Source organism: Passer domesticus, chromosome 7 (assembly GCF_036417665.1).
Source record: "Passer domesticus isolate bPasDom1 chromosome 7, bPasDom1.hap1, whole genome shotgun sequence".
In the NCBI taxonomy this organism is placed as follows: domain Eukaryota; kingdom Metazoa; phylum Chordata; class Aves; order Passeriformes; family Passeridae; genus Passer; species Passer domesticus.
The window spans coordinates 43,988,874-44,002,355 of record NC_087480.1 but is presented as its reverse complement, the minus strand read 5'-3'; the positions used below and the strand labels follow the sequence as shown (position 1 = coordinate 44,002,355).

Below are 13,482 nucleotides of genomic sequence, written 5' to 3'. Positions count from 1 at the left end.
TTTGAAATCTATTGTTTTCATTGTTACATGAACTTATCTATCACAGAGGTCAAGAAAGGCAGCTATTGTTGGCCATTGTAATGAATATGAAGTGGCTGCTCCCATTCAGAGTTACATATGGAAAACAAATAAGCGATTAATCTGTCTGCTCATTAATCTGTCTGCTTAATGAGCAGACAGATTAATTTTAAGAGTCTTATTTTGGGAATTTTTGGATGTTGCTCCATTTATTTTCTATAGAAAAGAACAGGAATAGAGAGTGGCTCAAATGGAGCAATAACTACATTAGTAGTTTTCATCCTGGTTCCATTTCAACTTGTCTATGTCTACAGTGGTGTAAAAACAATGTATTCAGTGATGAAATCCCAGGGGAAAGGATTATGGATGAGGCCAATAGTAAATCTACATTTAAATAAATATATTGAGCAAAGCAACCAGAATGAAAGATAATCATAGATAAAGACATTTTAAGTAGTATTTAGCAGAAATGTTAGGATTCATGTAAGTTAGACATGAATGGAAATGCCTCCAAAAGCATCATAAGAGCAGTACAACAAAAAACCCCCATGAACATCTTTACCAATCAAGAGGAGATCAAGAGATCATCCCAATCAAAGGATGATACAGAGATACATCAATTACCAACCTACCGCTTTCCATGTGGCTCACAAGTATTCCTTTGATCATCTGTTTGAATGTGTCTTGATGCTTGTGTGGGGGTATGAGAGTGACAGAGGGTAAAGGCACACACTTAAAAGGTTAAATAAAATTAAACTCACTTTCTGTAAAGTTAGATCGTGAATTTTGTAACACTAATTCTCACATAGTAAAGTGTAAGGAAACTACTTTGCAAGAAAAATGGCATTTACTTTTCTGTCTGGTTGGTTTTTGACAGGGTGTCTCCTATGATAGCAATCCTTGCCACCAGGTAAATGGGCTTTCTTCTCTTATTTTAAGATGCATGCAAAATTTTTTTTGCCACTAACTTAATTAGTCCCAAATTCAGGTTCATATTGCGAAAATCCATATAATCTTAAAAATTTTGAGATCAGAACTCACTCTCTTCCTATACACAGGAGTATCACAGGGACTTTGGGGCCTTTTCTGCCCCTTTTTCCTAGCATTATGTTTTGAAATGTCTAATTCTATAGGACATTAAGGACAGATTCTGGAAAAAGTCTGCTGCAGAGTTGCCTAACTGGTGACTTAAATGACGGCTAGAGCTCAGCAGCCTCTCTTTTCCTATCAAAAAGCCAGAAAATATTTTAGAACTTCACTTGAAGTCCCTGAAGAAAAGTTTGTGCAGTGAACTATAGATAGCCACATGTGTATTTGTTGCAAGTTCAAGTTTTGGAACTCTACAAACCACTATCCTAAAAGATGTCACCTATGTTTAAAGAAGTCATCTCTGTGATGTTAAAAATTAGGCAGAAAATGGCAACAAATTGTTTCCTTTTTATTCACAATTCTTCTTTTGATTCTTACTGAGTTTTCATAAGAAACAGAAAAATTGGATAGATTGCTTCAACAAACACTGTGTTTTAGCAATATAAATATATACTATATTTATAAATATGCAAACAACATAGATGTTGCTACGATGCATTATTATTATGTGGTCAGAATGTACAATGCATTGTATGTAATATATTATAACTTGGTATAATTATATATTTAATAGGCATACATTTTATAACAGCTTTTTTTTTAAGAGGACCTATTTCTTTTTAAGACTAAAGAGAATTCTTAAATTTTGTTCTAAAATCTTCTAGAACATTGAAAGATGATACTTTTCATTTCATTTTTCTTTGTTATGAATGAAGCCTTAGTCCCATTTTAGTGAATGGCAAATATCCCACTCACTTAAATAATTCAGTATTTCACTATTCTTATTATGCACTTTTGGCACTAATACTTCTAGAAATATCTCTTCTGATTCACTGCTCAAAATATCTCTTCTCTGCTCAAAATCAGGAATTACATTCCTCTTCTGAAGAGGGCACATTGAAATACACTGAGTGTTTTATTTATAACCTTTTCCTCAAGGCCACTGTCTGTCAGAGGTCACAGCTTCCTGTATGATAATGCTACCAAGAAAATTTATATAAATTCATTCCATTTGTATAAATTAGGTTTTCTACAGGAGAAAAAAAGAGATACATTCTCTAGAAAGTGTTCATAATGGAGCTCATGCATGCACTAGAAATTACTTAAATGTTTGAGGTTCCTTGATTTATGTCTCATCTAGTATTTACCATTGCATAATTGGCAATCTGTGCTCATTACATTAAAAATTATATTCCTATTTTATATCTGCCTCTACTTCTTACTCTTCCTAAGCAAGTATCATAGCTTTATCAAAAATATTCCATGGTCAAACAGTGAGTGTCTAAAGCCTTTTTGTCTGATTTACAGGGTGGATCACAGGGTGGATCACAGGGTGGTCAGGTAAGTAGATCTTTATTATCCATTGGTAAAAATGTTTCAAGCAATTCTAATCCACAGCACAGTTTTCTTACACATGGGGATATAGACTCTTGCAGAGTCTCTCCATGTCCAGTCTGTAACTCATTCTCTGCAAACATATTTTTTATGAGCCCTGAAATTCTGCTTACGTACAAGTGGAATTTACACAGAACTTTCACAGAACTCAGCTACCTAGGTCAGCTGTACTCACTCAGATAAAATTCAGCTCTCCAGCATTATGACTGCTGCTGTTTTGTTTTCACAGGGTGATTCATACTCCTCACAAAACTATGGTGGTAGCCAAGTAAGTATTGCCTCCCACCAAGGTTTTTTTATGGTTTTAATTTCAGTAATGACTGATCAATATCTGACTGGCAACATGGTAATGTAAATTCTAATTATTTTCTTGTTGTTTTAGCAGGGTGGATCATCATCTTCCCAGAATTATGGTGACAACCAGGTAGGCAGACCTTGATTTTCTCCTGGTAAGAATTTTTATAATGTTTGATAATTTATCCACATATCTTGAAAATTGTATTTGTTCAAAGGAATCCTAGGCAATTGTTTATTCCAGCTTTACAGCCTCTGAACCAAATCACAGTTTCCTCTGAAGCAGAGTTTATATTTGTTTGTTTTACAGGATGGATCCTACTCACAAAACTATGGTGGTGGCCAAGTAAGTAATACTCTATTTCACTGCTTATACATCACTCCATATAAACTTTAGCCTCTGCTCAAAATCAGGTTTTCTATATTGTAGCTTTCTCCTATTTTGATTGGGTTTTTTGTTTGTTTTAAAGGGTGGATCATCCTCAGACACCTATTATGATAATCAGGTAAGTAGTTCTTTCTTTCTCCTAGTTACATAATATTTGTAGTCCCTGCATCAATTTTGTAGTCCCTATATCAACTCAAAGATCTAATAAAACATAATTATTTCTGTGCTCTTCTTGGTTTGGATTTGTTTTGTTGGGGTTTTTTTTCTTTACTGAAGATTGGAACATTCGCTGTCAGCCACTATTGCAGCTATGGATTTGGCTCCTTTTTCTCTTATAAAGATCCTAATTTAATTTAATTCTGCTTCTTTTTTGCATGAGCATCTCTTCAGTCCAGTAGAGTAAATATGAAAGTGTATTTTTAGCAATTCATTTTTGTGAAGAAATAACTGGTATCTGATGTCCTTCTAGGAGTCACAAGATTCCTCATATGATAATAATCCCAATGCTTGTGATGATGTGAGTATGCTTTCTCTAATATATTTTTATCACAATGTTTTTACGTAGATGAGAAAATATTGCTCTACTGTATGCAGTCTTTGGAGCAAAATGATCCAGAAAGAATGCGGAGTTTCCACACTAACAGCTGTTTCAGCAACTGCCTCTTCTCTTGCTGAAAATTGTCATATATATGTTTACAGATGAATAAAAATACTTCAATGGCTTTGCAGTAACAGATATTTTCCTCAAAATCTAAGGGCACATTTTACATGAATTAAAAAAAATAAAAACAACCTGCAAGAAAATCTTTAAGTAGATATAATGAATGCAAGAAGAAGGGACAGATATTCCACTACTTTTCATGTTACATTTGTACTAATCTAAGGTTGTTATTACAATGACTTTCAGACTGCAATGGTAGAATTTCAAACTAATTTAGACAAGACTGTGGAGAATGGGAGCAATAAGTCATTTTTGTAATGGGAGCAACAAGTAATTTTTGTTATGTCTGTATACAGTATCAGAAACAATTTGTTTTCTTTAAGCTTGTTTTATTTAAATTATTCTTTTAAAAAGGAAATAATGTATTCTTTTCCAGAATGACACTACCTACAGTTCCAATAACCAGGTAAGTACTTTGTGTGTTCTGTAGTGTTCAAATTCTAATTATTAATGACAATGTTAGTAATGAAACACTTCTATATTAGACCTGTGGACCTTTAGTATATGATTGCTTTATACTACCCTTCAAAAAGTTAATTATTTCTCTATACTCAAGGCTGCTGCACAATTACTTCAAATGGCACAATACTTCTAAGAATATATGCTAATACATTTTGTTCTTAATATGTCCACTTTGTCCAGATAATTTGGGAATTCATCACCTGTGTACATGAGGCAGGTAGCCATATCAAGCTTTTTGCAGTCATTCAGATTTAATGTCACTTACATGCTGCTGTTGTAAAGTAACATTTATGCTTGGTATTCTCCAGTATTACTCTGTCAAGACTTTCCATCTGTCCTACAAGCAGAAACAGTGATTACCATGAATAGATTGTGACAAGCAAATACACTGTTGTGGCAATAATTTATGTGTAAATAAATTACATTTTCTCTACTTGTTTCTGTTCATAGAGAAGCTTTTTCCATCTGTCACAGCCTCCTTTTGTTTTACTGCCATCTAGAGTAACCTTCTGTCATCAGCTACTTGCCTTTTCAGTTCTCAGCCATTCACTACTCTGCTTCATTGTTGTCCCTATTTTTCCTCTATAGCACTTAAGTACTGCACCAAAAGTATTCTAGAACGTACAGAGGCCTTCTGAAAACGTCTTTTGTTTTGGCTTGTATTTACCTTGAATTCATTGCACCAGGTCCAATTCAAAATGTTCTGAAAAAAAAATTCCTTCAGCAGGAAGTCCTGTTTAGGAGCCTCCTCACTTCCTCCTTTGTACATGAAACATGTTAGTATTCCCTTGGTTATCTCTCTCCAGTCTGGATGGCTGGACTGCTTTGTAAAAGAGAAAAGAGTTGGCATCTAAACCCTTTCACAAAGAAGGATGGGGAATGTGAAAAAAAAAAAAAAAGAGGGAGAAAAGGGATCCTTATACAGATATACAGATTGCATACTAAACTACAGTGGTTCAGCTGAGGGAAACTCCCCCAAGCAGGAACTTCTGTTGAAAAAGATAAACTGAAAACAGACAAAGAATATGCTTTTAAAGAATCTTAATGCTAATAAAACAAAATCTCTGGGCATCTTCCTTTTCCAAACATCACCCTGACAAGTAGCAGGTTTTTGTTAAAGTATTTCATGTAGACAACTACAGCTGTACAGTACTAACAGGCTTGTGGCTCCTTTGCAGCGTTCTGGTTGTACAAAGAAGAAAGTTGTTGCCCGAGTAAGTAACACCTTTTTTCGTTTAATTTTTGTCTGTCTGTAGGATTTTAGTCCTAACTATACCTAATCTGTCTTAATTATACCTAACTTTTCCCTAATTATGTTTATAGTAGTCAATATCTTCCTACATTAGGGAAAAGTAAAATAAAATTAGTTGGGTATTTGTTCTTTGGATGAATCTCTTTAAAGAAAGTATATATATATGAAAAAAAACCCAAAACATTTAAATCATGCTTTGAAGTATAGGGTAGCTCAAATTCCTGTTCTTCATTAAGCACATACTTTGGTCCAAGTTAAAGTTAAAATTAAATGAGTATCATACAAACAAAGGAGAGCTAACATTGTAGCTGAAGAAAGATAGAATAATAAGTAAGGAATAATATTTCCTATTTTATTATGTTCATGATAGGAGATACAGATATCTGTACTGTACAGTTGCAAGTCAGACTCAGTAGTAGCCTTATAAAAATTATGTGCAAATAGTCTTTTATTTTATAATAATGCATTCCTACGTAATGTACAAAATAACGGGTCTAGTGCTCTTCTAAACAAAGAATAAGGAAAGAAAAAAGACCTATCTCTGATCAAGGAATTTTCATCTCCTCATTGTAAAATGTTATTATTTTTTTACAGGACACATCACATGTTTTAAGCAAAAGAGCCTATGATGAACAGGTAAACCATTCCTGTCCCTTTTTCTGACCAACTGCTGGTAGTAGTAAGTTTGTTTCCTTGTGTACTACCTACAAAAAAAGAAGGATCTAGTGCCCACAAAGAACAACTAATTCTCTTTAGGGTTAGGTATTTCTTTCCAAATACAACGATGTATTTTATTTTATTACCTCTACAGATGTGTGTCTATTTTTTTTTTCTTCACAGAATGCATCTTCTTCAAATAGCAGCCACTCTGACATGCAGGTAATAATGTAGTGTCAACTGCATGATATTAAGGGAATTCCTGATAAATTATATTTCATTTTGAAAGTTTGGTTCCAGTATTTTTTTGTGCTGAAGGATGCTATTTTGATTTGACAGCATTTTCCTTATGAGGTTATAATTTTACACAGTTGTAAATAGTGATATTAGGCTCAGAAAATACTGTTTTTTCTGTTCCTTCAACCCACTAAGAAGGTAAGAATTGCAGGTGTTTCTTTACATAACATTTTGTAAAATTAATTTGAAAAACACAAACTTTATAATTTCAGATTCTTGTTTTAGAAACATTCTTGCAGTCTTCATTGTAATGGCCATATATATAATTCTTTCATTTTGTATTTGGTAAGAAGGTACATTTTAGGGATTACTTCTATTACAAAAGTAGGTCCAACTTTCATATTCTGTAGGATATACAGAATATATGCTTCAGCAGTGTTTATATTAGAGAATTATGTGAAATTTAACTGATCCAGAGTAGCACCTTGTTCTGGTTTTCTTAGTATCTTGGTTTGGTACCCATCCCAGGGGTCTGAAATCCTGCTGCACCCAGCATTAAGGAGATTTAACAGTAGCATACTCCTCTGTCTCAGAGAGTTTGGAGTTTAATTCAGTATTGCAGACAGATCTCTGAACTCTGGAAGGTAAAGGTTTCCTTAATTAGTTTCTCTAATGCCCATTCCCTGAGAATTGTATCAAGTCACTTAATTAGGTTTCATGCTAATTTATGTTTTCACAAAAATTCAACAGGTGCAGGGAAGTAATAGAGTTTGTAATAGCATTTCTCATTACATAGTTTAATACTTTAGATGCTTTAATAAAATATAAGTGTTTTCTTCACAGGGTGGATCATTTATTGCAACCAGCGGATCAAGTAATCAGGTCAGGATTTTCTTTATTTTTAACTGGTCTTGTTCAGATAGTTTCCTATTAAATGAATTAAAATCAGAAATCAGAGTTTAAGTAATCTTACGTGGATGATTTGTGGTGTTGTCCATTAATTTGTAAATGAAGTGACCCTATTCATATCAAATTTATCAGAAATGGCTCTCTGAAATCACTTTTTAGCACTGTTTCAACATAACATGTGTTTTACTGGTGATAGCACAATGGGATGCTCCTGATTACCCTATACTTCTCTCCTGCTGAGACATCTGTCATTGGGCCATCCCACTGGGAGAGGCACTATCAGTCTGACTTCCAAAGCAAACACTAACAGCACACATCTGTGCTGTCCCCTCATTTGTTCTAGGTACAGCAAAGGTCATACCTTCTCTGTAGTCCCACAGACTTTCCTCCCTTAAACAGTTTTGCATCTGAAATAAGATTTTATTTTTAATTTCTACAATTTCCACAAAGCAATAATTCTTTCCTTTTTTTTTTTTTAATATTTGTAGGGTGGTTGCATTTGTCCTGATGGAAGCAGTGGTCACACACAGGTAATTGTATTTCCTTCTTCTGTGACTATAAATATAAAAATTTGTTAAACATTTCAAAATATAATCTCTTAAATCAACATTTAAACTGTTCTTTCCCTGTAAAGAGAATAACTGAAATTTCAATGTCAGTTGCACTGAATAAACTTTTCTCTTAGGTAATGCCTCTGGGCCAGGAAAAAGGCCAAGAAAGGTGCTTATGTGGCCATTATAGACTAGCTCTACCAGGCTTCTGGCTTTTAAAGTCATCTGGGATTGTAAAGTAACCTGTCTTCTATCAGGATACATATTTCTGAATCTTTTATTGAAGATTTTTTTTTACATAAACCCATTTGAAAGGTGTAGTATTTTTTTAGTTTTCAATTTCAACAAGAAGCATTTTGTGAATTATTCTTTCTGGAAAAACCCCCTTGCTATTTAAACAAATTGTATAAAAAAATTACTGCTTTCTGAACTTAACTTCATTAACTTAAAATATAGCAACAGAAATTTTGCTCAGATACAGTACCACCTCTTTCATATAATTGAGGCTAAGCAGTAACCATGGTTTACATGCTTTAAAATATAAATGAGTCCATTATAATAAATAATACTGAAACTTCATTGAGGAAAAAAATCTTTTTATTTGTTGTGTGATTGTACAAAAATGCATTTATAAGGAAAAAGGTGGAGATCTTTATGCAAGTTTTTTCATTCTAATAAACATTTTTCTTTGCATGCTTTAATTGTTGCAAAAAAAGGTTTTTAACAGAAATCTGGCACAGCTTGCTTGAGGAGTGTGTATTTAGTTCCTATCAACAAGAAATTTTCAACATGAAGAAAATAAGATATCAAACTAGGACAGATGAGAAAACCATCTCTCAATGCAGTTGTGTCAACTTGGATACACAAGAGACTTATTTTCCAATTTGTAATCGTATCAGCTGATCAAATTAATTTATGATAAATTATGTAGCAGTAGATTTGATCTTTGCTTTCATGGTCTTAACTTCATTTTCTGTCCAGGGCCCTCTACATGTGGCAGCTACGGTTCTTACAGTAGTTTGTAAACAGATTGGCCATGACAGGTTATATGCTAATAATAGTAAAAAAGCAAGCTCTAGGTAGTTGTATACATACAAATAAACTACCATTCATAAATCATAAATAAAAGACAGAGTGATCTACCTCCTAGGGCAGTGGTTACAGCAGCAAGCCTGACAGAGGTCAAGAAGTATTTGGACAATGCTCTCAGGCACATGGTGTGACTCTTGGGGCTGGTCCAACCAAAAAACCAGAAGTTTAACCTGATAATCCTCTTGGGTCCCTTCCAACTCAGTTTATTCTGATTCCTTGAAGATTCTTCAGTAAAATAGAAAAATTCTTCCAAAAGATTTCTTCTAAATTTAAAAGCTGTGAGTTACACTAAAGTCTCTTCAAATCTGGACAGTATTATAAATTAAGAGAGCTATACATATTTAAACCAGCTTGTTTCAAAGGAAAAATGGGTTTATGCATGTGGATCTCCAAATTCCTCACACTGCAATTATTTTGCTTTTCCTCCAAGCTTCATTTAAAGACAAGATCTTAGCCTACAAATAATCTCAGAGGAAGCATTCTAACCATAGAATAATGCTTCCCCTGTTTATATGAAGGGGAAATGACAGTTATAGTGAATGTAGGAGCTGGAAAATAGTCTTCTCCTTTAAGTTGTGAGCTGAGAAACATCTTCTCCTAAATAATCTTTACTCTTTGGAAGTCCAGTATTCTGGCAGTTTTTAAAATGGCCATCAAGGCCATGATCATATATAAAAACATAGAGTCTGTAAGTTACAACATATAATTCTGCCATTAGAAAAAGTAAAACTAAATGTTAACACTACTTTCAAATCTTTACCCTGAACAGGAAATAACAGAACCTGCTACAGGTTTCCTTATCTCTAAAAAAAGTATGAACCAGCATTCTCTTTTACTGGTTGCTGTAAAGTTTTATTTGAAAGAATAGAAATTCACAGTAGACTCATTGATGTAAATGTCTGTTTGCAAGCAAATAGCTAGTCTGTGTTTTCATTTCAGGGAGCCCCAGGTTCTTCATACAACACATATTCTGGTAACCAGGTAAACATTCAGATAAAATGCCCTATTCAGAAACTCCATCTAAAACCTTCCCTGAAGGAGTAGCCAGATATAAACCAGTAACCCATTCTGTCTTCTGCACAGGGAGGGCCTTACTTCTATCCTGGAGGAGCCTATGGACAGGTAGTAGTTCTTCCTCCCTCACCAGGATAATACAGACTCCATCCTCCTGTCCCTTCATGCCCAGTATTGTGGGTGCTATGATATATTAAATTACAGACCTGACTGTTATCCCTAAGAGCAGAAAAATTAAATCAACCCTGATGTAACCTGATGGTGAGAAGCTTGACAGAGAACAGTACAGAATGGTTTCTGCAGTTTCTTTGCAGAATTCAAATTTCAGCAGGCCAAGAAAATTGCTACCAGAAGATTTCTTCCAATTTAAAAAGAATGGCTTTGAGTTTTACTTAGGCATATAAAAATTACTTCAAAACTGGGAGAAAGGGTATAGTGTGAACCACATGTGCAGGTATTTAAACTCTCATCTTCAAGAAAATAGCTGCTCTGTGTTTTTTCTTTCAGGGTGGCCCAGGTTCTTCCCACAGTTCTTACTCTGGCAACCAGGTAAATATTCTGGTCACTGTGCCTGCTCAGGAGCAGCCTAGAAGTATTCTTTGAGAGAACATTCAACTACAAACCAGTAAATTTCTATGTTTTCTCTGCAGGGAGGGCCTTCCTACTATTCTGGTGGATCTTATGGACAGGTAGGTGCTCTTTCTTATTTGTAGAGATAACAGACTTCTACCTTCATTCCTGTATTTCCCATGTAGTGGCTGCTGTGAAATACAACACCCAAGAGCTGAGTCTATGACAACACCTAATAATTGTATCACCTGTCTGTACCTTACAATATGAAATCTGACAGAGAAAGACTAAATTGTGCTTCCAGCTTCAGTGGAATGATCTTTCATCTAACTAAAAAATTAGTGATAAGAAGCCCCTTCTTGTTTAAGAGTATTGGCCTGGACTGAGTTTTGGATACATTGGTATTTACACCATCCTGTTTGCAAGTAAATTGCTAGTCTGTGTTTTCATTTCAGAGAGGCCCAGGTTCTTCATACAACACATATTCTGGTAACCAGGTAAACATTCAGATAAAATGCCCTATTCAGAAACTCCATCTAAAACCTTCCCTGAAGGAGTAGCCAGATATAAACCAGTAACCCATTCTGTCTTCTGCACAGGGAGGGCCTTACTTCTATCCTGGAGGAGCCTATGGACAGGTAGTAGTTCTTCCTCCCTCACCAGGATAATACAGACTCCATCCTCCTGGTCCCTTCATGCCCAGTATTGTGGGTGCTATGATATATTAAATTACAGACCTGACTGTTATCCCTAAGAGCAGAAAAATTAAATCAACCCTGATGTAACCTGATGGTGAGAAGCTTGACAGAGAACAGTACAGAACGGTTTCTGCAGTTTCTTTGCAGAATTCAAGTTTCAGCAAATTTGCTACCAGAAGATTTCTTCCAATTTAAAAAGAATGGCTTTGAGTTTTACTTAGGCATATAAAAATTACTTCAAAAGGGTAAAGTGTGAACCACATGTGCAGGCATTTAAACTCTCATCTTCAAGAAAATAGCTGCTCTGTGTTTTTCTTTCAGGGTGACCCAGGTTCTTCCCACAGTTCTTACTCTGGCAACCAGGTAAATATTCTGGTCACTGTGCCTGCTCAGGAGCAGCCTAGAAGTATTCTTTGAGAGAACATTCAACTACAAGCCAGTAAATTTCTATGTTTTCTCTGCAGGGAGGGCCTTCCTACTATTCTGGTGGATCTTATGGACAGGTAGGTGCCCCTCTTTGTAGAGATAACAGACTTCTTTTATTTTCCTCCTCTTCTGTCCTTGAAAGATGGAAAACACTTTATTTGGAGAAGCAAATTAATCAGCTTTTTAAAATTTTCTTTGCAGGGAGGGTCTTCTGCTTATGATGGCAGCAGTGAATCCTATGGTCAGGTAAATACTCTTTGTGTAAATGTTGCTGAGGACCAATACCCTGGCTGAAGTAAATATGCAGCTATATCTGTATTCCTGCTGTCACTGTATTCTAATGAAAGTGATCTTTTATTTGAGCAATGAGTAAATTTGTATATACTTTAAGCTGAGTAGCTGCTTACAGGGCAGTAAAAGGTGGGGTGCCTCCAACCTTTAAGGGTTATTCTTCTCAACAATATCTTGAGCTCAACAATATCTTCTCAACAATGTCAAGATCTTGAATTACCGGCAAGAGAAGGTCTCTTCATAAGATGAAGGTCTCTTCAAAAGTGGAATTAGAAATCGAGTTTAAAAATATGTAACATTAGTATTTTACAGTGACATAACTCTGAGTTGCTGAACAGTTCTGATGACTAAATAAATAATAATATTTTTTAAATCTGCCAGAAGAAGATCCCTACAGTAAGCAAAAAAAAAAAAAAAAAAAAAAAAAAAAAAAGAAGAAAGCCTGTTTGCAATATGAAAATTATTTATGTTTTCTGAACAGGGTGGATCTTCTGCATATAGTGGTTCTGAGGCTTATGGCCAGGTAAAGTTTACTTATCTCCTACATCAAAAGCTTAAGCTTGCTGTGTTGATTCTTACATGTACTGGGTTCTATGCTTCAGTTATTTTTAAGTGGCCATGACCACAGAAATGCCATTTTAACTTTTGTTTGTCTTTACCTTTGTAACAACTCAAAATGTTTCCATAATGTAGAGAATATGAGGCACTATGTATGCTGTTTTTAACTGTGACTAGCCCTGTGACTATTCAGTGCTTTAACAATTTTATTGTTCATACGTTAGCTCGTTCAAACGGTAAATACTTCATGCATTTACTTTACATACTTATGCAGAAATTGTTGAAAGTTTAACTAATGGGATTTTTTAATATAAAGAATGATAACTTTGCAAATTAATTTCATTGAAAATTTTCTCCGTATAAAAATTCATGTTTGCAAGGAGGGCTTTTTCCCAGCCTCTTCTGCTTAAGCAACAGGTAAAGTTAAATATTTTTTCTTTTCTTGCACATTCCCTAGTTTAGGTAAAAATTGAGATTCTAAGTGCTAAGTTAGCTTTATTCTTCTATTTTATATTCCCCACAATTAAGAACATGCAAGAGACATTTTTACATGAAAATTAATGTTTTTTCCATTATTTTACAGGACTCACCTTCTATGGGAGCCAGTGAAACTGAAGATAATGTAAGCACTTCTTCTCAAAAATATCAATATTTTCATTCACTACCTTTTAAAGTATCTAGGTGCTTACATGGACCTTTACCTTATCTGATGTCACGTGATTGTGCTATACATGATAAGGACTTCACAAATTAAAATTGCAGTTACAACAGTTCCAGCTTCTAACAATCAAACATTTTTTGAATTTGTTGTTAGAAGTAGCAATTACAAAGAAAGGTCTTTTTATTTCACAATTTCCATC

The 13,482-nt window shown here is 34.6% G+C and overlaps 2 protein-coding genes across 24 annotated transcripts in view; both read left to right on the top strand.

The window, feature by feature from the left end:
- Window positions 1–12,701, top strand: part of LOC135305018 (loricrin-like) — a 56,490-nt gene extending 43,789 nt beyond the window's left edge. For 14 of the 18 annotated variants that reach the window (XM_064428107.1, XM_064428104.1, XM_064428103.1 and 11 more), the window contains 23 exons: window positions 896–928; window positions 2,416–2,448; window positions 2,732–2,770; window positions 2,885–2,926; window positions 3,107–3,142; window positions 3,267–3,302; window positions 3,654–3,701; window positions 4,282–4,311; window positions 5,546–5,581; window positions 6,214–6,255; window positions 6,460–6,498; window positions 7,357–7,395; window positions 7,911–7,952; window positions 10,005–10,046; window positions 10,149–10,187; window positions 10,587–10,628; window positions 10,730–10,768; window positions 11,105–11,146; window positions 11,249–11,287; window positions 11,669–11,710; window positions 11,812–11,850; window positions 11,975–12,019; window positions 12,546–12,701. In XM_064428107.1, coding sequence (XP_064284177.1) covers window positions 896–928; window positions 2,416–2,448; window positions 2,732–2,770; window positions 2,885–2,926; window positions 3,107–3,142; window positions 3,267–3,302; window positions 3,654–3,701; window positions 4,282–4,311; window positions 5,546–5,581; window positions 6,214–6,255; window positions 6,460–6,498; window positions 7,357–7,395; window positions 7,911–7,952; window positions 10,005–10,046; window positions 10,149–10,187; window positions 10,587–10,628; window positions 10,730–10,768; window positions 11,105–11,146; window positions 11,249–11,287; window positions 11,669–11,710; window positions 11,812–11,850; window positions 11,975–12,019; window positions 12,546–12,686 — 1,005 coding nt within the window. In that variant the 3' untranslated portion in view covers window positions 12,687–12,701. The remainder of the gene's footprint in view (window positions 1–895; window positions 929–2,415; window positions 2,449–2,731; window positions 2,771–2,884; window positions 2,927–3,106; window positions 3,143–3,266; window positions 3,303–3,653; window positions 3,702–4,281; window positions 4,312–5,545; window positions 5,582–6,213; window positions 6,256–6,459; window positions 6,499–7,356; window positions 7,396–7,910; window positions 7,953–10,004; window positions 10,047–10,148; window positions 10,188–10,586; window positions 10,629–10,729; window positions 10,769–11,104; window positions 11,147–11,248; window positions 11,288–11,668; window positions 11,711–11,811; window positions 11,851–11,974; window positions 12,020–12,545) is intronic. The other 4 variants (XM_064428100.1, XM_064428099.1, XM_064428101.1 and 1 more) reach the window with 3 other exon arrangements.
- Window positions 12,702–13,217: 516 nt separating this feature from the next.
- Window positions 13,218–13,482, top strand: part of SLC35A3 (solute carrier family 35 member A3) — a 40,283-nt gene continuing 40,018 nt past the window's right edge. For all 6 annotated transcript variants that reach the window (XR_010366296.1, XR_010366297.1, XM_064428127.1 and 3 more), the window contains exon 1: window positions 13,218–13,244. Coding sequence is in view for 4 of the 6 variants with exons in the window: in XM_064428127.1 (XP_064284197.1) it covers window positions 13,218–13,244 (27 nt within the window). In the remaining 2 variants the exon portion in view is untranslated. The remainder of the gene's footprint in view (window positions 13,245–13,482) is intronic.